This window comes from Chiloscyllium punctatum, chromosome 15 (assembly GCF_047496795.1).
Source record: "Chiloscyllium punctatum isolate Juve2018m chromosome 15, sChiPun1.3, whole genome shotgun sequence".
Taxonomy (NCBI): domain Eukaryota; kingdom Metazoa; phylum Chordata; class Chondrichthyes; order Orectolobiformes; family Hemiscylliidae; genus Chiloscyllium; species Chiloscyllium punctatum.
In genome coordinates, this window is record NC_092753.1 from 86839563 (window position 1) to 86863532 (window position 23970).

General features: G+C 42.6%; 1 protein-coding gene across 1 annotated transcript in view; it reads right to left on the reverse strand.

Annotated features, from left to right (window-relative positions):
- The window catches only part of LOC140485874 (transmembrane protease serine 3-like), a 60458-nt gene that overhangs the window by 17407 nt on the left and 19081 nt on the right, over positions 1-23970 (reverse strand). Inside the window, exons 4-8 of the mRNA XM_072584327.1 lie at positions 16756-16872; positions 14566-14689; positions 8719-8844; positions 6458-6501; positions 3489-3654 (exon numbers count right to left, since the gene is read on the reverse strand). Of these exons, the coding sequence (XP_072440428.1) occupies positions 3489-3654; positions 6458-6501; positions 8719-8844; positions 14566-14689; positions 16756-16872 (577 nt within the window). The remainder of the gene's footprint in view (positions 1-3488; positions 3655-6457; positions 6502-8718; positions 8845-14565; positions 14690-16755; positions 16873-23970) is intronic.

Here is a 23970-nt window from a genome sequence, read left to right on the forward strand (position 1 = left end):
ACCGCTGCAGTCCACCTGCTGTGGGTTGACTCACAATGCCACGAGGGAGGAATTTCCAGGATTTTGTCCCAATGACAGTGAAGGAACAGTGATATATTTTAAAATCAGGATGGTAAGTGGCTTGGAGGGGAACTCGCAAGTGGTGGTGTTCCTTTGAATGCGCCACCCTTGTCCTTCTAGATGGAAGTGGCCATGAGCGTGGAAAGTGTTGTGTGATGATCTTAGGTGAATTTCTGCAGTGCATCTTGTAAATGGTACACACTGTTGTTATTAAGCATCAGTGTTGAAGGGAGTAGATGCTTGTGGATGTGGTGCCAATCAACCGGGCTGCTACATCCTGGGTAGTATCAAGCTTCTTGAGTGTTGTTGGGATTGTGCTTATCCAGGCATGGATGGATAAATGTCCCATTTACCCATCGCCTGTGTGGATTTATTAAGGTGTATTGGCACCCTGCTGAATAGGGGGAGAATTTTCAAATTCTCATTATTGTGTTCAAATCCCTCCATGCCCTCCCTAAGTCTGTTACTTCCTCCAAGCCCACATGTGCCTGAGATTAGGAAGCTTCTCCAACTCTGATCTCTGGAGCAGTCCTCAATTTCCATAACTCCAGCGTTGTTTGCCACGATTTCAACTGCCCAAGCTCCATGTTCAGAAATCCCTTCCAAAAACCTCACTCTCTTCCTCAGAGAGAGTCGTGGTATTGTTATGGTGGAAAGGGAGCCCATTGTACCTGCATCGATTTGATTACCTTGTGCCAGTCTCCTTCCTTTTTCCCAAACACCTTGCAAACCATTTCAATCAGAACAGTCATCCTGCACCCTGTCGCATGCCTTAATTTAACCTGCCTCCACCATATTTCAGGGTGGCACATTCCATGTGCATTCCCTTTCTGTTCAGTGTCTAGCTCTACCCAGAAATCTCAGGTTGGTTAGTTAGAGTGATTTAGAGTTAGAGGGATAGACTATTGGACCCTCACAATCAGCAGGTCCCAGATTCGCTGTTGACTGTCAGCAGCTGACATTTCAAACAAGTAAACAGCACCAAAATGATACGATCTTTGATGGTTCAGCAAACACTCAACTTCATAGCCCTTAATAAGGGATGATTTGGAGGTGCTGATGTAGGACTGGGGTGGGCAAAGTCAAAAATCGCACAACACCAGGTTATCGTCCAACAGGTTTGTTTGAAAGCACTAGCTTTCATAGAACATAGAACAATACAGCACAGAACAGGCCCTTTGGCCCACGATGTTGTGCCGAACATTTGTCCTAGCTTAAGCACCCATCCATGTACCTATCCAATTGCCGCTTAAAGGTCACCAATGATTCTGACTCTGCCACTCCCACAGGCAGCGCATTCCATGCCCCCACCACTCTCTGGGTAAAGAACCCACCCCTGACATCCCCCCTATGCCTTCCACCCTTCACCTTAAATTTATGTCCCCTTGTAACACTCTGTTGTACCCGGGGAAAAAGTTTCTGACTGTCTACTCTATCTATTCCTCTCATCATCTTATAAACCTCTATCAAGTCACCCCTCATCCTTCGCCGTTCCAATGAGAAAAGGCCCATCACTCTCAACCTATCCTTGTACGACCTATTCTCCATTCCAGGCAACATCCTGGTAAATCTCCTCTGCACCCTCTCCAAAGCTTCCACATCTTTCCTAAAGTGAGGCGACCAGAACTGCACACAGTACTCCAACTGTGGCCTAACCAAAGTCCTGTACAGCTGCACGACTCTTGAATTCAATCCCTCTGCTAATGAACACTAAACACCATAGGCCTTTTTACAAGCTCTATCCACCTGAGTGGCAACTTTCAAAGATCTATGAACATAGACCCCAAGATCCCTCTGCTCCTCCACCTGACTAAGAACCCTACCATTAACCTGTATTCCTGTATTTCGGAGTGCTGCTCCTTCATCAGGTGGTTGTGGAGCAGGACCAGAAAACACAAAATTTATAGCAAAAGGGTTACAGTGTCACGGAGTTGTAATGATATATGAAATAAACTTAGATCAAGTTTTGCATCTTTTAGGATGGGATCTGCTGGTTAGGCTCTTTAATATGTAAATTTGAGAACTCCTTTTAAGTTACATTCTCAAGGTGGCTTCAGTTTATCTAACAATAGGTGCTATCTTAGCTCAGACGATGTATTAAAGGTGTGAACTTAGAGTCTTTCCCAATGTTGAGTCAGTTTCACTTCTCAAGTGAGACTTACAGAGTGTAAGGGAGGTATGTTAGCAAGGAGGAGGTAATAACTCAACTATGTCAAATCTGTATAAAATACTGGTTCATCTGGAGTGTGTGTCCAGATCTGTGCAAGACATTTTTGGAAACGTGTGAAGGTATTGGAGAGACACACAGGAATGGAAACAATGATAAGAAACTTTGGCTATGTAGATAGATTGGAAAAATTAGGATGACTTTCCTTGCAGAAGAGAAGATTGAGAGGGGGTTTGTTGGACATATTCACAATCTAAAGGGGTCTATAAAGTCATAGAGTTATAAAGTTGGACAGCAAGGAAATAGACCTTCCAGTCCAACTTGTTCATGCCGACCAGATATCCTAAATTAATTTAGACCCCAATTAAATAAAGTAAAGCTGTCACAATTGGGGAAGGCTTGTTAATGAGAGGGCAACAGACGTAAGGCAAGACAAACGGTGGAGACTTGAGGAGAAAACTCTTTAAGTAGAAGGAGTAACTAAAATCTGGAATGGAGCACCTGAGAATGTGGTGAAAGTGGGGTCACCTGAGGTGTTCAAGAGGAAATTGGATTAGCATCTGAAGAGGAACAAAGTGCAGGGCTACTTGGAGAAAGTGGGGCAGAGGAACCAGGCAAATTGTTCACTGGGAGAGTCAGAGTAGACGCACTGTATTAAATGGCCTCCTTCTGTGCTGTCATTCAGTGATTCCATGGAGGTTTGTCACCAGATAGTCCAAAAATGGATCGAGTTGCAGCATGGAACTGGGAAAGAAACTGGGGAATGATTTAAGAAATGCTGGATCGATGGGCTTGAGAAACATATCCACTGTGATCAAATGGTGGAGAAGATCCGATGAGCCAAATGGCCTGATTCTGCTCCTATGTTTTATGGTTCTTTGTCCTATTGACACAAATAGGCTGGGAAGAGGTTGAATGATCTGCTCTCCATGTCTACCTTCTACCCATTGGCCTGAGAGAGGTATATTGAGTGCGATAAAGAATGAGAGTCATAGAACGTACCAGAAAGGAAAGAATTCAAAGGATTGAGCTGATGTAGTCAATGATCAATTGTGACTGACTTGACCTTTATCTTGTAGTTGAGTGCAGGAGAGGGGAATTTATACTTTAGTCAGGAATGACTACTGCCCTGTGATTTGATAAAGAACAATGTCTTTGTTTGGTAGCCCAAAGCCATCAATCTAATCCATACCCCAATGATCTGATACGTTTAGTACTTGTTATCACGATATTTGATTCAAGTCATGAGGCAATGACTTACTCAACGACACAATGTGCAGCCGTCGCTATCCATTGGGAAGCGATGATGGATCCCCCACACAGATGCTGTCCATCGAAGTGAAGGCTTGCCTGCCATGGCCAATGACCAACCACTGAGACATTCCCACCAACTATCCTAGATGTGTATTGAGGCCTGGAGCCACATTCTGCAGAAGGGAAATGACACAGATTTTAGGGCAAACTACAGGTTTGAGATTTTTTTTCTTAAACTGTCCTCACTGTGTGTTCCTTCCTCCTTTCTAGAGTCAGAGAGTCAGATTCAGTGCAGTAGGAGGCCATTTGACCCATTGAGATAATGCCAGCTCTCTGCAGAGCAACCAAGTCAGTCCCATTTTCCTGTCATCTCAACTTTGCAAGTCTATTTCCTTCACGTTTCATTCGAACATCCTTTTGAAATCATTAATCTCAGCTTTCAACACCCTCGCAGGAAATGAGTTCCAGCTCATTACCACTGATAAAAAAGTTCTTCCCTGCATTTCCCTGACAATCCATGCCCAGAATCTTAAGTCTGTTTTCTCTATTTCTTACATCATCAATAGATCACAAGAGTTTCCTTATCTACCTTATCTAATCCTGCCACAATCATGTACAACTTATACACAGGTTCAATCTCCTTCGCTCCAAGAAGATCAACCCTAGCTTCTCCAACCCTACCTTCTAGGGAAAATCTCACATCCCAGGAACCATAGAGTAATAGAGACAGACAGCATGGGGACACACCCTTCCATCTAATTCATCCATGCTGACCAGATATCCGAAACTAATCTCGTCCCATTTGCCAGCTTTTGGCTCATATCCCTCTAAACCCTTCCTAGTCATAAACTCATCCAGCGTCTTTTTGGCAACTCTCAACTGCTCGCTCTCAAGGACTGTCACATCCTTCCTGAAGTGTGGTGACCAGGCCTGCATGCAATTCTCCAGGTGTGGAGAATCTTTGTAAAGACTTTCCTACTTTGTAACTCAAAAGTGGGCTCTGTTCTTCAAAGCCAAGATTCCATTTGCTTTCCAATCATTCTCTCAATGTGCCCGTTGACTTCAAATATCAATAGACATGCAACCTCCAACCACTTTATCATGGAAAACAGATGGAAGCAAACCCTTCAGTCCAGCTTTCCCAAACTAAACCAGTCCCATTTGCCTGCACTTTGCTTATATTGCTCTAAATCTTTCCTATTCATGTACCCATCCAAATGTCTTTTAAATGATGTAACTGTACCCGCATCCAAATTACTTCTGACAGTTCATTCCACATATGAACTACCTTCTGTGTGAATATGTTGCCCCTCAGGTCCCTTTTAAATCTTTCTTCTTTCACTTTAAAAATATGCCCTCTAGTTTTTAACTCACCCTAGGGAAAAGGCCTTTGGTCTTCACCTTATCTATGCCTTTCATGATTTTATTAACCTCTGTAAGATCATCCTGGACTCCAGTGAAAAAATGACCCAGCCTATATACCCTCTCAAAGCCTCCAGCGCTGGCAACATCCTCGTAACTCTTCTTGACCCTCTCAAATTGCTCATTCTTTAAAAGTATTCCATTAATTCTTCATTGCCTTGTGCTCAATCCTTTCTGTCACATCTTTCTGTCTCTACCTTCTCACAGGAACACCTTCACTCACACCCTGCCCCTTCACCCCCATCTTGCTCACACGATTCCATGCCTGTTCAAAAATTGCTCGTAGCCCCCTGCAGACGATTGCATTTTTCAGCTTGCTGCTTTGAGCAAACAACGATGAAAATGACCCATTTGTAAATGCACTCATTTAACCCAAATCTGCAAAAAAAGGACAGTGCTTACACTGTTGTCTCAACAGTGTCACCTGAAGGCAACGAATGGTATTGCAGCCCAATTGTCTTGTAAATTTAATTTACCAAAGTTAAAAATCACACAACACCAGGTTATAGTCCAATAGATGTATTTGGAAGCACTAGCTTTCGGAGCACTGCTCCTTTATCAGGTGGTTGTGCAGTATGAGATCGTAAGACACAGAATTTAGAGCAAAAGTTTAGTGTGATATAACTTAAATTATATATTGAAAAAGACCTAGCTGGATTGGTTATTAACAATCGACACCACTAATTGCCAAATTTACCAAAAGCATGTGTAAGATATTTATATTTCCATTTGTCAATCACTTTCCCATGTTAATATTTTGTTCATTAATCTCTCTAACATATTAATATCCTATATGCTCTCCAATAACACTGCAACTTCTCAACTGATCAGGCTGCTAGGTAAGTGCAGTTTGTCTTTGCCATTTATAAAAGGAATTTCAGTACTGGGTAGTGGGTAAAAGTGTGCTGAGTAATTTTTTTTTGATGAATTTACATTGACATACTCTGCTATTTCCAAATAGACAACTCACTGGAGTTTTTTTTTATTCAATCATTGCTTCAATAATGTCAAAGATTCCATTTGCTTTCCAAGCAGTCTCTCTACATGTCCATCAATTTCAAATACATTGGACATGCACCCCCTCACTTCCCCCAGCACTTTTGTCATAGAGTCATAGAAACAGAAGGAAACAGACCCTTCAGTCCATGCCAACCAAAATTCTCTCCCTTTAGATCCCTTCTGACCTCTAACAACCCCAAAGTTTCACCCCCTTGGACTCTCCATTTCTTCAACTCTGGCATTCCTCTACCCGACCATCATTCCAATACTGCTCTGAAATTTCACCCCTAAACCATTCTGTTTCCTTCCCTCCTCACCTTTCAGATCTGCATTAAAACCTACATCTTTAAACAAGCTTACGTTCACATGTCCTAATACTATCCATTGTGGACTCCAACCCGAACCCTAATAAAATTAGGTATTATTGTGACCTATTGTGCAAAATGCTGAGGGATGCAAGTCTGTGTTGAAGGAGCTATGTAAACTGTTGTTAACGATAACTCATGTCTTTGGTAACTTCAACAGAATAATCACTCCATGTTTCTATGAACTTACCTAAACATTTTAGCGAGGTCACCTTGCCTGAACTACACTCAGTGCTGCAAAAAGAGGGAAATCAGAAAACAGCTCAAAATAAAACAAAATTATTTACTCTAAATTATTAAAATGATGAACAACAATATGATTACCGAGTTCTACCAAAGTTAAACTTTTAGTTTTATTTCAGTTGAAATTAACTTCGAACAATTTGTGATCATTCCCGTCTGCTCATACACTGTCCACATCCTCAATGTGGTTTTACAATATAACCTATTATTGTTACAGATCTCAATATAATTTATTCAGTTCATCTCCAAACTCAAATTTAAATCCCCACCATCCCTCCCAAAGCATGTAAAAACTAGCTTGTTTCTGAAATGTTCTGATGTCCGGCCAACTTAAGATCAAACGGGCTGTAGAGATTTCTCCATTCAAACTTTCAGACCAATATTAATGCCACAGTGACTTCGGACCCCTCTGAGCTTTCCCGACTCATATTAACTCTCTCTTGTAGAAAACTGGGTGGAAAATCAACTCTCAAACATTTTTTGCACAGGACATGAGTGTTCCTAGCTAAGTCAGCATTTATGACCCATCCTTAATTACCCAGAGGGAATTAAGAATCAGCTACATTGCTGTGGGCCTGGAGTCACATGTAGACCAGATCAAAAAAGGATGACAAGTTTCCTCCTATAAAGGACATTAATGAAACTGATGAATTTCTATTTAAGACAACACTCAATATTGATCAATGTGGTCTCCATTGAATTCAAACTTTACCACCTGCCATGGTGGTATTCAAACCCATGTCTCTAAAGCAATTCCCTGGGATTCTGAATTTCTAGTCCAGTGACATTGCCATTGCAACCAAAGCAAAATGCAATGGATTAGAATAAAGCACTATGACCATGTCTGACAAACAGGAATACCACCAGATGTTCAATAGATAATTGAATTGCAAACATTCTGTTCTCGTGATAATTGCAACTACGTGTGCTGGGACAGATCACTGAAGTTGAAATGAATGTTCACAATGTGGTCTCTCGACATTGGGGTAACAGAGCGCTGACTGAGTGATTGCTTCACAGGACACCTATGTTCTGTCCATAAAAGAGACCCTGAGCTTCCAGCTGCTTGCCGCTACAACACACTATCCTGTCCTTTTTTGTGTGGATTCATTTTTGTGCGATGTGGGTGTCACCGGCTGGGCCAGCATTTATTGCCCATCCCTAGTTGCCCTTGAGAAGGTGATGGTGAGCTGCCTTCTTGAACCACTGCAGTTCACCTGCTGTGGGTTGACCCACAATGCCCTTCAGGAGGGAATTCCAGGATTTTGACCCAAAGACAGTGAAGGAATAGTTCCCAGGCCAAAACCTCTGTCTCAGGCTTGCTGCACTGCTCCAGCTAAGCTCAGCTCAAACTGGAAAACAGCACCTCATTTTCCGCTTGGGAACTCTACAGCTTTCTAGATTTATTACTGAATTCAACAACTTTAGGGCTTGAGAACCTTCCCCCATGTCCTTCCCCTAACCCCCACACACCAGGCCTTGTTATCATATGGGCTGCTACTACATATAACCCATTGTCAGCCTCTATTGATCCCCATTAGCAGCGATTCATTCTCCCAGACTGGCCTTCACCCAGTCCTTTACGCAAAACTGAGGACTGCAGATGCTGGAGATCAGAGTGCGGATTAGAGTGGTGCTTTTGCCCGAAACGTCAATTTTCCTGCTTCTTGGATGCTGCCTGACCTGCTGTGCTTTTCCAGCACCACTCTAATCCTTTACCTTCTCTATCTTTGGGCTCTATCTCCACCTATCATTTACAGAGGAACTTTGATTCTCCGAAGAACGCGGGCGGGGAGTATTTCATTCGGTTAATCGAGTTCTGGCTAACCGAATGCCGGATAACAGTTTAGCCAAGTATCGGGATCTTGTGATCTTGCTGGAAAATCCGATATTCAGATAACCAAATGCAGGATAATTGAGGTTCCTTTGCATTCCCCTCCCTCCACCCCATCTTCTGCATAAAAGCCAACCTTTTCCTAGCAGCCATCAGTTCTGAAGAAGGGTCAGTGGGCCCGAAATGCTAAGTCTGCTTCCTTCCCACTGATGCTGCCAGACCTGCTGAGGTTTCTTAAGCAATTTCTGTTTTTGTTTCTGACTTCCAGCATCTGTGGTAGTTGCGCTTTTTTTTGTTACAATAAGTGGACTTGCCAGATCAAGTCAGAGCAATTAAAACACAGCAGAACGACAGGGTCTTAATGGTTGAGATACCTCAGTGGGACCACCATTTGTATCCTGGGGCCGTCGGTTCTGTGCTGACTAAAATTTACTTCCACAAAGTTGTGCTTCAGTTGCTCCTCAATGGAAGCGATGGGAAGTTCCGTGGAGTTGATGTAACTGCGAACACAAAGCAAAGATACAAGGAAAAGATCCCACTCCTTGTAAAGACAAAATTAAAAACATGCCACTACCATCCAAATGCTATGTAAGCAATATGCTGAATTGTCTGAGCAGCTTTGGATGGCATGTCTTAGATAAGTGATTAGCATCCTGTGACATTCTAGGACAAATCCAGGGATTTTCCCAAGTTTTTGCTTGTACTAATACAGCAATGATCTGGGATAAGGATAGGCACGCTGCTACATCCTGAGTGTCCCACACAATTGTGGCACTTTGTGTATGGCAACATACTGTAACCTCACTGTTTGCAAACACCAGTTGTCAGGAAATTATTGGAACAGACTCCGACTACCTGAAGCATCATTTAATTTCAGTACTTTGGGAGCGAACATGGAAGATGCAGTATTCAGATGAGCAAAGCAACTTTTATTGCTTCTTCATAATATTTTACCAAATATTTGATGGTTTAAAATAAATATTCACATCCACATTATTCAGGCATTCTAACATCATTCTGAAAACTCTGAGATCCAGGAGTGCCTTGATCTTCTGCAGTCAGATTGGAGAAGTTACAAAGCATTTGCACTCCCCACTCCATTTAAAATCATGTGACCTCCTACTAAAGAAATAAAATAAATCAAAGTCTAACATGGTTAGGGACAAGATGTTCTGCTGCCACTGGCTTCCTCTCCCAAGTTTACAAAATCAACCTGGCCCTGGTAATGCCACACTGTGTCTACCTGTCACATGGTTTATCACATCAGACATTTCACTTTTTCTTTTATTCGTCTGTGGGAGTGGGCATCGCTGGCTGACCAGCATTGATAGCCCATAGTGAGTTTTGAGAAGATTTCTAGCTCAGGTTGAGGTTTTGGATGTAGGTTCGCTCACTGAGCTGAAAGGTTCATTTCCAGACATTTCATTACCTTACTAGGTAGCATCTTCAGTGGACTTTATGCAAAGCAATGCAGAAACTTCCTGCTTTCTATTTATATTTTTGGGTTTCTTTGGGTTGGTGATGTTATTTCCTTTGGTGATGCTATTTCCTGTGGTGAAGTCACTTCCTGTCCTTTTTCTCAGGGGGTGGTAGATGGGGTCTAACTCGATGTGTTTGTTGATATCAGGAAGTGATTTCACCACATGAAATGACATCACCAACCCAAAGAAACCCAAACATATAAATAGAAAGCAGGAAGTTTCAGTATTGCTTTGCATAAAGTCTACTGAAGATGTTACCTAGTGAGGTAATGAAACATCTGCAAATGAACCTTTCAGCTCAGCGAACAAACCTATATCCAAAGTTGATAGCCCATCCCTAGTTGCCCTTGAGAAGGTGGTGGTGAGCTGTCTTCTTGAATCACTGCAGTCTACCTGCTGTGGGTTGACCCACAATGCCCTTAGGCAGGGAATTGCAGGATTTTGACCCAGTGGCAGTGAAGGAACAGTGATATATTTGTAACTCTGGATGGTGAATGGCTTAAAGGGGAACTTGCATGTGATGATGCTCCCATGGATCTGCTGCCCTTGTCCTTCTAGATGGAAGTTGCCATGGATTTGGAAGGTGCTGTCTGTGGATCTTTGATGAACTTCTGCAGTGCATTTTGTAGATAGTGCACACTGCTGCTACTGAGTGTTGGTGGTGGAAGGAGTGGATGCTTGTAGATTTGGTGCCAATCAAGTGGGCTGCTTTGGCCTAGATGGTGTCAAGCTGCTTGAGTGTTGTTGGAGCTGCACTCATCCAGGAACGTGGGGAATATTCCATCACACTCCTGACTTGTGTCTTATTAATGGTGGACAGGCTTTGGGATGTTCCTGCTATCAGATATCCGAGGCTGTGAAGTTCCAGCTTCTGGGTGATTTTGACCATTCATCAATCACTTCCCCTTTCTACCATTTGTCCTGTGCTTTTTCTTTAAACGACCAACCACCACCAGTGATAGTATTATGCAACCAACTCAGTATTGACATGCAAAGCCCATTATGGGCAATGGAAGCCACTAAAAGTGAAGCTGATGGCATTCTAAGTTCTGGCTATCTATTATATTTTGAAATAATCACATTTTAGAAGCTCTTTGTTGTCCTTGATGGCTTTCATTTCTCGCAAAGGACAATGTTGATAAATATTCAGTTGGCCACATGGGTATTTTACTGGAATGGTTACCATTGTCATAAAAAAGCAAAGAAAATCTCATGGTGGTTGGAAGGTCGCTCAGCTGTGCATAACACGGTTAGGGACAAGATGTTCTGCTGCCACTGGCTTCCTCTCCCAAGTTTACAAAATCAACCTGGTCCTGGTAATGCCACACAGTGCCTGCCTGTCACATGATTTATCACATCAGACATTTCACTTTTTCTTTTATTCCTCTGTGGGATGTGGGTGTCACTTGTTGGCCAGCAGTGATAGCCCATCCTTAGTTGCCCTTGAGAAGGTGGTGGTGCCTTCTTGAACCACTGAGGTCTACCTGCTATGGGTTGACCCACAATGCCCTGAGGCAGGGAAGTGCAGGATTTTGACCCAGTGGCAGTGTGCGTAATAGAACTTCTGGGTGGGAAAAAAAAGGTCTTTGAATTTGGGATTCTTGTGGCACAGTAGTACTGTCCATGCCTCTGAGCCAGGAGGCATGGCTACTTGTGCCAAAGCTGCATCATATCATCCCTGTACAGATTGGTTTAGTGTTTTAAAAAAAAACCTGTTGGTTCTGAATTACAACATATCACGCCATCTGGATTGGAGACTTCCCAGGCTGGTGCTGTGGTTCATAGCCTTGACTCTCCAGCTCAGTTGCTGTGTATTGTCTACTGGAACAATTGCACATGCAATTGCTGGCTGGTCTGTTAGTTCCTAGCTCTTGACAGACAAAACAGGATGAGAATGCTAAGTGCTTTGAATCTGCTGTCCAGCCAATTAGATCATGATTGATTTAAATCTTGATTCTAACTAACCACCTAGGTATCATTTATACAGCAATAAGTAGGCAACCTCAATCTTGATAGTTTCAATCTTTCTGAAGGGAGTGTTTACACTCACACAGGCTGCATGTTGACAACTACCTTAGACTTCAACACATCTGTTGTGTTCCTTTTTTGAATGTTACTTCTTCCAATCACTCTTTACTGTGAGTTTTCCTGTGCCATATACTTTGTTCTGTAGAGCTAGAGAGTCATTGTAAATTATGGCATGGAAAGAGGCCATTTGGCCCATTGTATCTGCAACAGGTGAAACAAGATAAAAGCATAACCATCCATTCTAATCTTACTTCCCAGATCCTCGTCCAAAACTGTACAGATTACGGCACTTTTAGGTCCAGGGTCTAGGTGCTTTCCAAATCAACCCTCAACTTCTTCTGTTTGAAGAAAACCACCACCAACTGGGCAGTGAATTCCTGACCTACCAACTTCTGGCTGACAAAGATTTGCTTCATGTCCCCTCTAATCCTTCAACCAATCAGAGTAAATCTGTCTCCCTTGATAACTGAGCTCTCACTCTATTTTGATTTAGTCCCTACCCTCCCCTCCACTGTTTTGCACACACAGCATTGCCCTTTGATGTGAAGGGCAGTGCTTGTCACTGGCCACTCGGGTGTTTTTCATATCTTCCTGGTGGTGGAAATTGAATAAAGATTCGTGCACCTTGTGTCTTTCACTGCGTCTCACGCCTGCACACACACACCATGGGTGCTGGGGAAAAAATAAGCACTACCGCAGTTAGGCGGTAGTGTCGGGAAAAAAGAAAAAAAAAGAAAAAATATATATATAACTAGGAGATCCTGCACACATACTCCATGGGTGCTGGGGAAAAAATAGCGCTACCGCAGTTAGGCGGTAGTGTGGGTGGGTAAAAGAAAAAAGGTGTAAAAAAAAATAACTGAGCTCTCTGCTAGGGAGAATAGACCTTCTCTGTCCACTCTATTCAGGGTCCACATTATTTTGTGCACCTTGGGTTAAATCAACCCTCCACTTCTTCTGTTTGAAGAAAACCAGCCCCTAGCTTTTCTAATCGTTCCTCGTAGCTTCTCCAGCTATTCCTCACTATTCCTGTATTGCAGGCAGTTGGGAGTGGGAATCAATGCTGGTCTTACTAACAACACTCAAGAACAGCAAATGGGAAAATAACTCAAGGAACATTGGTTGGTCTTTAGAGAATGTGGAGCTGAGGCTTATAGACCAGTATTCACTCTTCCTCTTGTCTTGAACTCATCTAAGTCATTAGCAATGGTACTCACACCAGCACCAGTGGTCTCATCATCCCTTATCTAGGGAAGGGGAGAATTAAATTGAATTCCCTCTCCCAGATTGCTAGCCCATTTGAAGTTTTGGGGATCACGATGATGATGGATCATTTACAGGCCAGGATAAACCTGGTGTGACTGAAATAATAATTGGAAAAGGTATACATGGGCTCCAGATCTAATATAGCCCACTGTCAAGTTGCCATAGTCTTACCAGACGATAGGGGCTACTGTCTCACTAGACAGAGATAACTGGTGCTGATTTAACTTGAGGGCCACCATACCTCAGGTGAGGAGAGAGGTTGCGAAGAAGAGTCTTTCATTGTAACCTCAGCTGGTGATGGGAACTGAATCCACACTGTTGACATCACACTGCTCTGGATTAGTGGTGCTGGAAGAGCACAGCAGTTCAGGCAGCATTCAAGTGGTTTTATTCCTGATGAAGGGCTTTTGTCCGAAACGTCGATTTTGAAGCTACTTGGATGCCGCCTGAACTGCTGTGCTCTTCCAGCACCACTAATCCAGAATCTGGTTTCCAGCATCTGCAGTCATTGTTTTTACCTCGTTGATTTTATCACACTGCTCTGCAAACCAACCATCCAGCCAACTGAGCTAAACTGACCCCCATAACCCATTGCAAACTGTCAATCAAACTGTAATTACCCCCACCGGTTAATAAAATGGACAGGTATGAGAATGCTTTGATCTGTCAGGGCTTCACTTATTGAATTGCACCTAGTTCTCATTGTCAAGTCTCTCAAAACTCTTAAGGCTGGCGAAAAACACACAGAGTATTGTCCTGGCAGGAGAAATAACGCAAAATATGCTGTCAGAGTTTTCACTTCACCCACTCAACACCTCCCCAAATTTTTCACAGTGAACTCAGTCCTGTTCGCTGCTGTGTTGAAGTGTGATTTGATAATGCAAGCTCCAACAAGCAGTAGGGACTCTTGTGGTAGTGTCTCTGCCTCTGAGCCAGAGCAAAGTGAGAAGTCACATTTCACCAGGCTATAGTCCAACAGGTTTATTTGAAACCATAAGTTTTTGGAGCGCTGTTCCTTCGTCATGTGAAGGAGCCGCGCTCCGAAAGCTTGTGATTTCAAACAAACCTGTGGAACTATAACCTGGTGTGTGATTTCTGACTTTGTCGCCCCAGTCTAACACCGTCACCTCCACATCTGAGCCAGGAGACATTGATTAAAGTCCCATTTACTCCAGAGGTGTGTTATGATGTCTCTTAAAAAGGTTGACTCAGGAAACAATTCAAATAGCAATGAGATCATTTGCTTCAATAAAGTTGGTTTGAGGATAAATATTGGCCAAGACACTATTCGTTGAAATCATCCCATGGGATCTGTCCCTGGGTGAGACAGGTCTGATCGGAATGATGGAAGCTCTGACGCTGGAGCAGTCAAGAGTGTTGCGGTCCCGAGGAGGAAAAGCTAGGGGAAGATCAAAAATATAAAGGAAAGAATGAGCTTGAATTTACCTGCTGTATCCGAGTTGCTTACAAGCTGCTGTTCCGTGCACAGCATTCCATCCATCCCAGCACACGGTTCTCCAGGTACCACCAGAGTATATTTGCACCACTGAACTCTTCCCACTGACCCGCACTGACAAAGCCCAAGCAGAGGGAAGGAAAGACAGCAGGGTTATAGTTGGCCCGCATTATTCTCCAAACCCCGCCCCCCACACCTTGAACCAACAGGATAAGCAATCGGCAGGAGCTGTTCTCCTGCAAAGATCTTCAACCCAAGCTGGTGTAAGAGGATCCCGGGGAACTGTTGTTCATCTATCGTGTGAGCGGGCTCACTCATTGTTTAAACTGCAAATATGTTCCATTCTCCAGCAGTAATAACCCCCACTGAAATAAAACACAAAAATTCATTGGATCGATTGTGGGCAGCACCGTGGCTCAGTGGACAGGACAGGCCTCACAGCACCAGGGACTCAGGTTCTATTTCAGTCTCAGGTGACTGTCTGGGTGGAGTTTGCATATTCTTCTCAGGTTTGCACGGATTTCCTCCTGCAGTCCAAAGATGTGCAGGTTCGGGGGATTGGCTATGCTGAATTGCCACGTAGTGTCCAGGGATGTGCAGGCTAGGTGGGTTAGCCATGGGGAATGGGTGGAGGGGCTGGGTCTGGGGGGTGGGGGGATGCTCTTTGGAGGATTAGTGCAGACTTGATGGGCTGACTGGCTTCTTTCTGCACTTTAGGAATTCAAATCTTTGGCCCATATCCCTCTAAACTCTACCTACTTATGTACCTTTCCAAATATCAAAACTGTATTTGCATCTACCACATCTTCTGACACTTCATTCCACATACGAACCACCCCCTGTATGAAAATGATGCCTCTCAGGTCCCTTTTACATCTTTCTTCTGTCGCCTTAAATATATGCCCTCTACTTTTGAAGTCCTCTACATTAGGGAAAGATGTTTGTTATTCACCTCATGTATGCTCTTCATGATTTAATAAACCTCTACAAGGTTACCCCTCAACCTCCTATGTACGAATAAAAAATGTCCCAGCCTATCCAGTCCCTCCTTATAATTCCAAATTTCCCATCTGAGACACTTTCTTGAAAACCATTTCTATTTAATAATATCCTTCCTATAGCAGGGTGACCAGAACTGCATGCAGTACTCCAATAGTGACCTCACCAACATCCTGTACATCCACAACATAACACCCCAACTCCCCTATTCAATGGCCTGAGCAATGGAGGCAAGCGTGCTAAACACCTTGTTAACCAACATGTCTACATGTGATGCAACTTACAAAGATCTATGTGTCTCTCTGTTCGACAACACCTTTCAACGTGTTAACTGGCTGTACAGGATATTGGTTAGGCTACTTTTAGAATATCATGTCCATTCCGGTCTCTCTCCTACAGGAAGGACTTTGTGAAACTTGAAAGAGTCCAGAAAAGATGTACAAGGATGTTGTCAGGGTTGGAGGATTTGAGCTATAGGGAGAGGCTGAATAGGCTGGGGCTGTTTTCACTGGAGTGTCGGAGGCTGAGGGGTAACCTTATAGAGGTTTATAAAATCATGAGGGGCATGGATAGGGTGAATAACGAATGTCTTTTCCATGGAGTGAGGGAATTGAGAACTAGAGGGGCAGAGGTTTAGGGTGAGAGGGTAAAGATTTAAAAGGGACCGAAGGGGGCAACTTTTTCACGCAGAAGGTGGGCGTGTATGAAATGAGTTGCCAGAGGAATTGGTGGAGGCTGGTACAATTACATCATTTAAAAGGCAACTGGATGGATATATGAATCGGAAGGGTTTAAAGGGATATGGGGAAAGTGCTGGCAAATAGGACTAGATTCGGTTAGGAAATCTGGTTGGCATGGATGAATTGGACCGCTGTTTCTGTGCTGTACATCTCTATGTCTCTATGACACTCGCTGATTCTTTCTTCTGTCTAGAGTAATCATTGCATAATTCACATCATTAAGTTATTCCTTGATTATGTTTATTTCTTTGTGAAATGTAGGCATTGCTGGTTAGGACAGTGTTTATTGTCTGTCCCGAGTTGCCCCGAGGAGGTGGAGATTAGCAACTTCTAGTCATGCAAATCTACCGGCTGATGCGTGCATTAACACACCATTATTTCTTCATCGAAATTTGACACATGCAGGAAAGACCATTTTGAGAATTTAATTTACTACTTTACCACATCCCAGCTCATCTTCTCCAGAAGGACAATCTTTAGTACCATCACATCGAGCTTTGTGCCATATACAAGACGAGGATGTATGACACTGGAACTTCCCAATGCAACTGTGTGTAACTGAGAGAATTTTAATGAGTGAAAGATTATTCTCAGCTTCTATCAGTTAATGCCACAGTGTAAAGAATAAACTTAAAATAAAAGTTGGATTGATCTTCCAGACCTATACGTTGGTTAAACTGCTTTTGCTTCCAGCACATTTTCCCCATGGAAAAAGTGACTTAGATCAATTTTACATGATAATGTAAGAAGGCAGTTTATTTTAGGTTTTGGGAGATGCCAGACAGTTCAATTCAAATCCAAATAATGCTGTACGATTCGTTCAGACGTGTACAACATATTCAGTTCAGCAGAAAGCTATTTACAGTTAGTTAGCAGCAATTACCATTTCAGTAGAATTGAAAATGGAATGTTGTGTTTAAAAGGGAAACGTCGATTTTCCTGCTCTTGGATGTTGCCTGACCTGCTGTGCTTTTCCAGCACTACTCTAATCCAGACTCTGTTTAAAAGGGAAGCAGATCCTTTTCTGTTCATTTCATGTCCCTTTCAAAACTGAAGGTTGTACTATAGAACATTACAGTGCAGTACATGCCCTTCGACCCTCGATATAGAACATAGAAAATTACAGCACAAATGTGTAATCTGTGTCTTCATGATTGAAGAACATTACTTCTGAATAGCACTATGTTAATTTTATTAACTACTTACTGTTTGTACTATAAGAACTTAAGAAGTTAAGAGAGGAAAACACCCTCGAACCTGTAACACCCTTCAATATGATCATGACTGATCCTTGGCTTTAATTGGACTTTCCTGCCTTTTCCCCAAATTGCATCCTTTCTTGGGCAAGTTGAAAACAAAACAGTCTACCCAAATGTGAATGGTAGAACATCCATGATACTCTGGGGCAGAGAATTCCAAAGGTTCCCACACATTTGAGTCACAAAATCTCTCATTGTTTCAGTCACAAATTACCACCTCTTGTCTTGAGACTGTGCCCCACATTGTAGATTCCCCAGCCAGACAGAAATAAGCTTTCAGTAATGACCCTGTCAAGCCCTTTCAGAAATATCTTGTTCTCTAACTTTTTTTGTTCATTGGTGGGATAAGGGCATCACTGACAAGGCCAGCATTGTTGACCATCCCTAATTGCTGTTGAAAGCATTTATGAATTGAAGGTTAGGAAACAGTACACCTCCCTACATTGAAGGAGTGTGTTAGCTGAATCCTGCTTCAGGATTAATGTGGAGATGAGTAACAATTAGACAATGGCGACAATCTGCCTGCAATTGTGAGCCACATTCAATCCCTGTCAAGGATGGATGGAACATGAATGTTGGGGTAAATTACACCGTTGTTCTTTTGTGTAAACAGCAGGGGAAGAGGTAAGGAACTGTCTTTAGTGTTGCAGTTTTCTCAATATATTGATGGACACACCAAGATAAAGAGACGTATAATGTGAGGTAATCCAGCCGCTCCTATGTGAATCTATGCCTGAGACCCACATGTGTGATAATGTGACTGGGACATGATAAAACAGATATCTTCTGAGCTTGGTCATTGCAGTTAGGTAAAGAAGGATTGGGACCAGTCATGTCTCGTTCCAGGCTGACAATCAATATCTTTACGACCCAGGAATAGTAAGCTAAACCAAATCAAACTTGCGAACACTGGATTTGCAACATAGTGAAATTAAAATATTTGATGATCCTCAAAACTGCTCAATTGTTCCTAACCAGCATTTACAAGTAATGGAATACAATGTGGGGAAGTGTGAGTTCATGCACTTTGGTAGAAAGAATAGAGGCAAAGGCTAGTTTCTAAAAAGGGGAAAGTTCAGAAATCTGAACTGCAAAGGGACTTGGGTTTCTAGTCCAGAATTCTCTTAAGGTTCACTTGCAGGTTGAGTCAGTAGTTAGGAAGGCAAATACAATGTTGGCGTCTATTTCGAGAGGACTAGCATATGCAAACAGGGATGAATTTCTGAGGTTTTACAAGGATCTAGTCAGACTACATTTAGAATATTGTGAGCAATTTTGGGCCCCATATCTCAAAAGGTCCAGAGGAGGTTCACAAGAACAATCCCAGGAATGAGATGCTTAACATATGAGGAATGTTTGAGGACTCTGGGTCTATACTCAGTGGCGTTTAGAAGAATAAGAGGGGATCTAATTGAAACTTACAGAATACTGAAAGGCTTGGAGAGAATGGACATTGGGAAGATATTTCCATTAACAAGAGAGACTAGGACCTGAGGGCACAACCTTAGCGTAAAGGGAAGACCTTTTTAGAACAGAGGTAAGGAGAAACTTCTTTAGCCTGAGAGTGGTGAATCTATGGAATTCACTGCCACAGAAGGCTGTGGAGACCAGGTCATTGAGTATATTTAAGACTGAGATAGATGGGTTCTTGATTGTTAAGACTATTAAAGGTTATGGGGAGAAGGTGGAGAGTGGAGTTGAGAAACTTATCAGCTATGATTGAATGGCCTAATTTCTGCTCCTATGTCTTATGGTCTTATAACTGATCCTTGACAACAAGTTTATAACTTAAACAAAAATTAACAATTTATCGTTAATAATGTAATTTTAGCTGATCACAAATAAACAAGGCAATCTAATTAATATCCATGATCTTAACACAATCCTCTTTGACTACCAAACCCCACTCATACATAGCCAGAGAGACAGACACAGTTAAGGCATACATATCAAAATAATAAAGGAACTGGAAATTGTCAGTTCAATAACCATTTCAGTGATGAATATGAAGCCTTCATGAAATCTGATCAGTTGTATTACAGGTATTAGGATTGTATGTTGTTTGAATTTCAAAATCACCAGTCAATGCAAACAGCTTCCCCAGACTTCCGAGACATTTCCTTATTTCTTATAGACTTTTCTCAGAATTTTCAACAAATCAATAACTAGAGAATAACTTTAGAGACCAGAAAAGCCCAGTCATGCAGTTTAAACAGTAGGGAGAGCTGTTGGCCTTGTGGCTTTATCACTAGGTTATTAATCCAGAAGGCAGAAGTGGGTACTGAAGGTGCTGGAGATTAGAATCAAGATTACAGTGGTGCTGGAAAAGCACAGAAGATCAGGCAGCATCCAAGGAGTAGGAAAATCAACATTTCTGATGCATTAATTTGGAAATCCAGGTAATGTTCTAAGGACCTGAATTTGAATCTCGCTAATATGGATGGTGAAGTTTAAGTCGAATACAAAATTAGAATTAAGAGTCCAAGGATGATCATGAAACCATTGCCAATTGTCAGGAAACACCCATCTAGTTCACTGACGTCCTTTAGGGAAGAAAAATGCTACCCTTACCTTGTCTGGCCTACATATGACTCCAGATCCACTACAATGTGGTTGACTCTCAACTGCCTTTTGGGCAATTAGGGATAGGTAATAAATGTGGGTCTAGCCAGTGATGTAAATGAATAAGGAAAAAACTCTGTCCTGCTCAAAAGCCCCAGTCAGAGCCAGTTCATCCTCTGATGTCTCTTCTGTTTTCAACATTATCTGTGGTTGACTATCCCGAACTAATTCTCCCTTCATTGACCAATTCAACATCCAAGGAGCCAGCAATCCCTGAGCATGATATCTTAGTGCTGGTTCATTATTATTAAGGATAAGATTAGATCACATTACATTACAGTGTGGAAACAGGCCCTTCGGCCCAACAAGTCCACACTGACCCGCCGAAGCGCAACCCACTCATGCCCCTACATTTACCCCTTACCTAACACTACGGGCAATTTAGCATGGCCAACTCACCTGACCTGCACATTTTTTTGGACTGTGGGAGGAAACCGGAGCACCCGGAGGAAACCCACGCAGACACGTGGAGAACGTGCAAACTCCACACAGTCAGTCGCCTGAGGCGGGAACTGAACCCGGGTGTCTGGCGCTATGAGGCAGCAGTGCTAACCACTGTGCCACCGTGCCGCCCAATTACGGAGTAATCTTATGGTAAGATGGAATTGAGTCAGTGCGGCCTCATTAAGGGGAGATCAGACCTGATAAATCTGTTAGAATTCATTGAGGAGATAATGAGCAAGTGAGACAAAGGAGAGTCAGTGGATGTGATCTATTTGGATTTCCAAAAGGCCTTTGAAAAGATGCTGCACAGGAGGCTGCTGAAAAAGATAAGAGCCCATGGTGTTAGGGAATAAGTGCTGACATGGATAGAGGATTGGCTGACTGGCAGAAAGCAGAGAGTGGGGATGAAGGGGTCTTTTACAGGATAGCAGCTGGTAACCAGTGGAGTTCTACACTTCTACAGTGTTGGGACCACACTGTATATATGTTAACAATCTGGACAAATGAATTGAGGTCATTGTTGCTAAGTTTGCAGATGACATAAAGATTGGTGAATGGACAGGTAGTGCTGTGGAAGTGGGGAGGCTGCAGAGAGACTAGGACAGGCTAGGAGACGGGCAAAATGTGCAACATGGAATATGATGTGGGAAAGTTTAAGGTTGTGCACTTTGTTCGGAAGGATACAAGCATAGGTTATTTTTCAAACAGGGAAAGGCTTCAGAGATCTGAAGCACAAAGGGACCACACTTAGAATATTGTGAGCAATTTTGGGCCACGTATCCAAAGAAGGGTGAGTTGATATTGGATTTGGACCAGAGGAGATTTTACTAGTTTAATCTCGAGGATGAAGAGCATGTCAATATGAGGAGCGGTTGAGGACTCTGGATCATGCTTGATGGAGACCAAGTCACTGAGTGGGTTTAAGACAGAGATAGTTAGGTTCTTGTTTAGTAAGGGAATCAAGGATTACAAAGAGAAGGTAGGAGAATGGGATTGAGAAACCTATCAGCCATTATTGAATAGTTGAGCAGATTCAATGTGTTGAAATATCTAATTCTGCTCCTATGTCTTATGGTTTTATGGTCTTACCTAAAATATTGTTATAGCGATAGTTAACCTCATTATCTTTCCAGGCTAGTTCCTAAGAGCTAACATCTGTCTTCTATTCTCTGCTACAATCTGCCATCCACAGTTCAATATTTAGTTCTCAAATGTAACTCAGAACTCCAAACCAAAAGGAGGGAAAATAAAAGGAAAATCATGAGGGTCTGAACAATGCAGTAATGACAAGCTACATATGTGATTGTAAGCTTTTGTAAGGTTTTGTAAGCTAACAATCTTAAGGTTGAGTATAATCTTACTCATAGCTGAAAATGTGTTGCTGGAAAAGCGCAGCAGGTCAGGCAGCATCCAAGGAGCAGGAGAATCGACATTTCGGGCATGAGCCCTTCTTCAGGAATGAGGAAAGTGTGTCCAGCAGGCTAAGGTAAAAGGTAGGGAGGAGGGACTTGGGGGAGGGGCGTTGGAAATGCGATAGGTGGAAGGAGGTCAAGATGAGGGTGATAGGCCGGAGAGGGGGTGGGGGCGGAGAGGTCAGGAAGAAGATTGCACTTTCCCCTCGAAGCTGCAATCTTCTTCCTGACCTCTCCGCCCCCACCCCCACTCCGGCCTATCACCCTCACCTTGACCTCCTTCCACCTATCGCATTTCCAACGCCCCTCCCCCTAGTCCCTCCTCCCTACCTTTTATCTTAGCCTGCTGGACACCCTTCTCATTCCTGAAGAAGGGCTCATGCCCGAAATGTCGATTCTCCTGCTCCTTGGATGCTGCCTGACCTGCTGTGCTTTTCCAGCAACACATTTTCAGCTCTGATCTCCAGCATCTGCAGTCCTCACTTTCTCCTATAATCTTATTCATTGTGAGTGCTTTCTTTTTTTTTGCTGACCCAAGATCATTGTAAGAAGTTAGGGTACAGAATCAAACATATTGTTCTGGTCTGGATTCACATGTAGGCCAGACCAGCTAAGGATGGTACATTTTCTTCCTAAAGGACATTATTGAACCAAAAGGATTTTTACACCAACATAATTATTTCACAATAATTAATATTCTATGGTTGCTATTACTGAGAATAGCTTTCAATTCCAGATTTTCTTTTAGTTGAGTTTAAGCTCTACATGGTGCCAATTTCTCATGATCCCAGAAGATAATGGGAAAACTTTCTCAGTTTCTCATCATAGGACAGTCATCTCATTCCAGGAATGAAGTGTGTGAATCTTTGCTGTTCCACCTCTAAGGCAAATATATCTGCACAATATTGCAGGAAACCAGAAATTGATACTTGAAAATTCTGAGCTAAATGGTGACAATCAGCAAATCACATTTGCCGAGATAATTTGAGATCATTCACAAAATAATGAAAAAGGAATTATGGTGGTTATACAGTTTCAAAAGGAGATCAAGAAAGTATCACGCGACATACATCTTAGCAAAATTAAAGCCTGGAGATTTTAAAGGCTGTTAACGGCATGGATACAAAATTGGCCAAGTAGTGAAAAGTAATGCTGAATAATTCTTGTCCAGGTTGGAGGTAAATATACATTGGTTCTCCCTGTGTTTCTAATTGGTTTACTCTCTTTTTAACATATATTACTGACCTACACTACAATTTGGAAGGTTGTAGAACTTGAAGCACATGGTAAACAAAACTCAACGAATGTAGATTTCAGGAGAACCCAGACTGATTAAATGCGTACACACATGGCAGATGAAAGCTAAAGAAGAGATCTGGGAAGTTCCACATTTTGGTCAGAAGAATGAGTAGAGACAACACAAACAGCATGATACAGCTCTACAGAGGGAGCAAGAACAGCGAGGCCTTGGGGAGGTGTGTGTATGAAAACCTTCAAAGTATTGAAACAAGCATTTTTTTTCTTGTTGATGGGGATGCATGTGTCACTGGCTGGGTCAACATTTATTGCCAAACCTAATTGCTCAGAGGGCAGTTTGACAAAGCTGCACCTTTAATAAAGTTATATTTTTGTTGGTTTTTTTTCCAGAGAGATTGCAAAAGACAAAGGCTCCGAAAAGTCTAAGATGAAGGGTTTTATGACCAATTTAGTTATTGCTAACAGATACTGCCTCAGGCAATACGCTTTCAAGTTTTTTGTAAGCAGGAAAACTTGTACAATGAAAGGGGAGTGGCCAGTTCTCCCAGCTCAGCTCTTGTCTGGTTTGGTTTGGCTTTTAGCTGTAGTGTTGTTAAAGTTGCTGGAACCAAAGAAGCAGATTCAGGATGATTCCTCTTTGCCCTCTCTCCTGTAAGACCCTG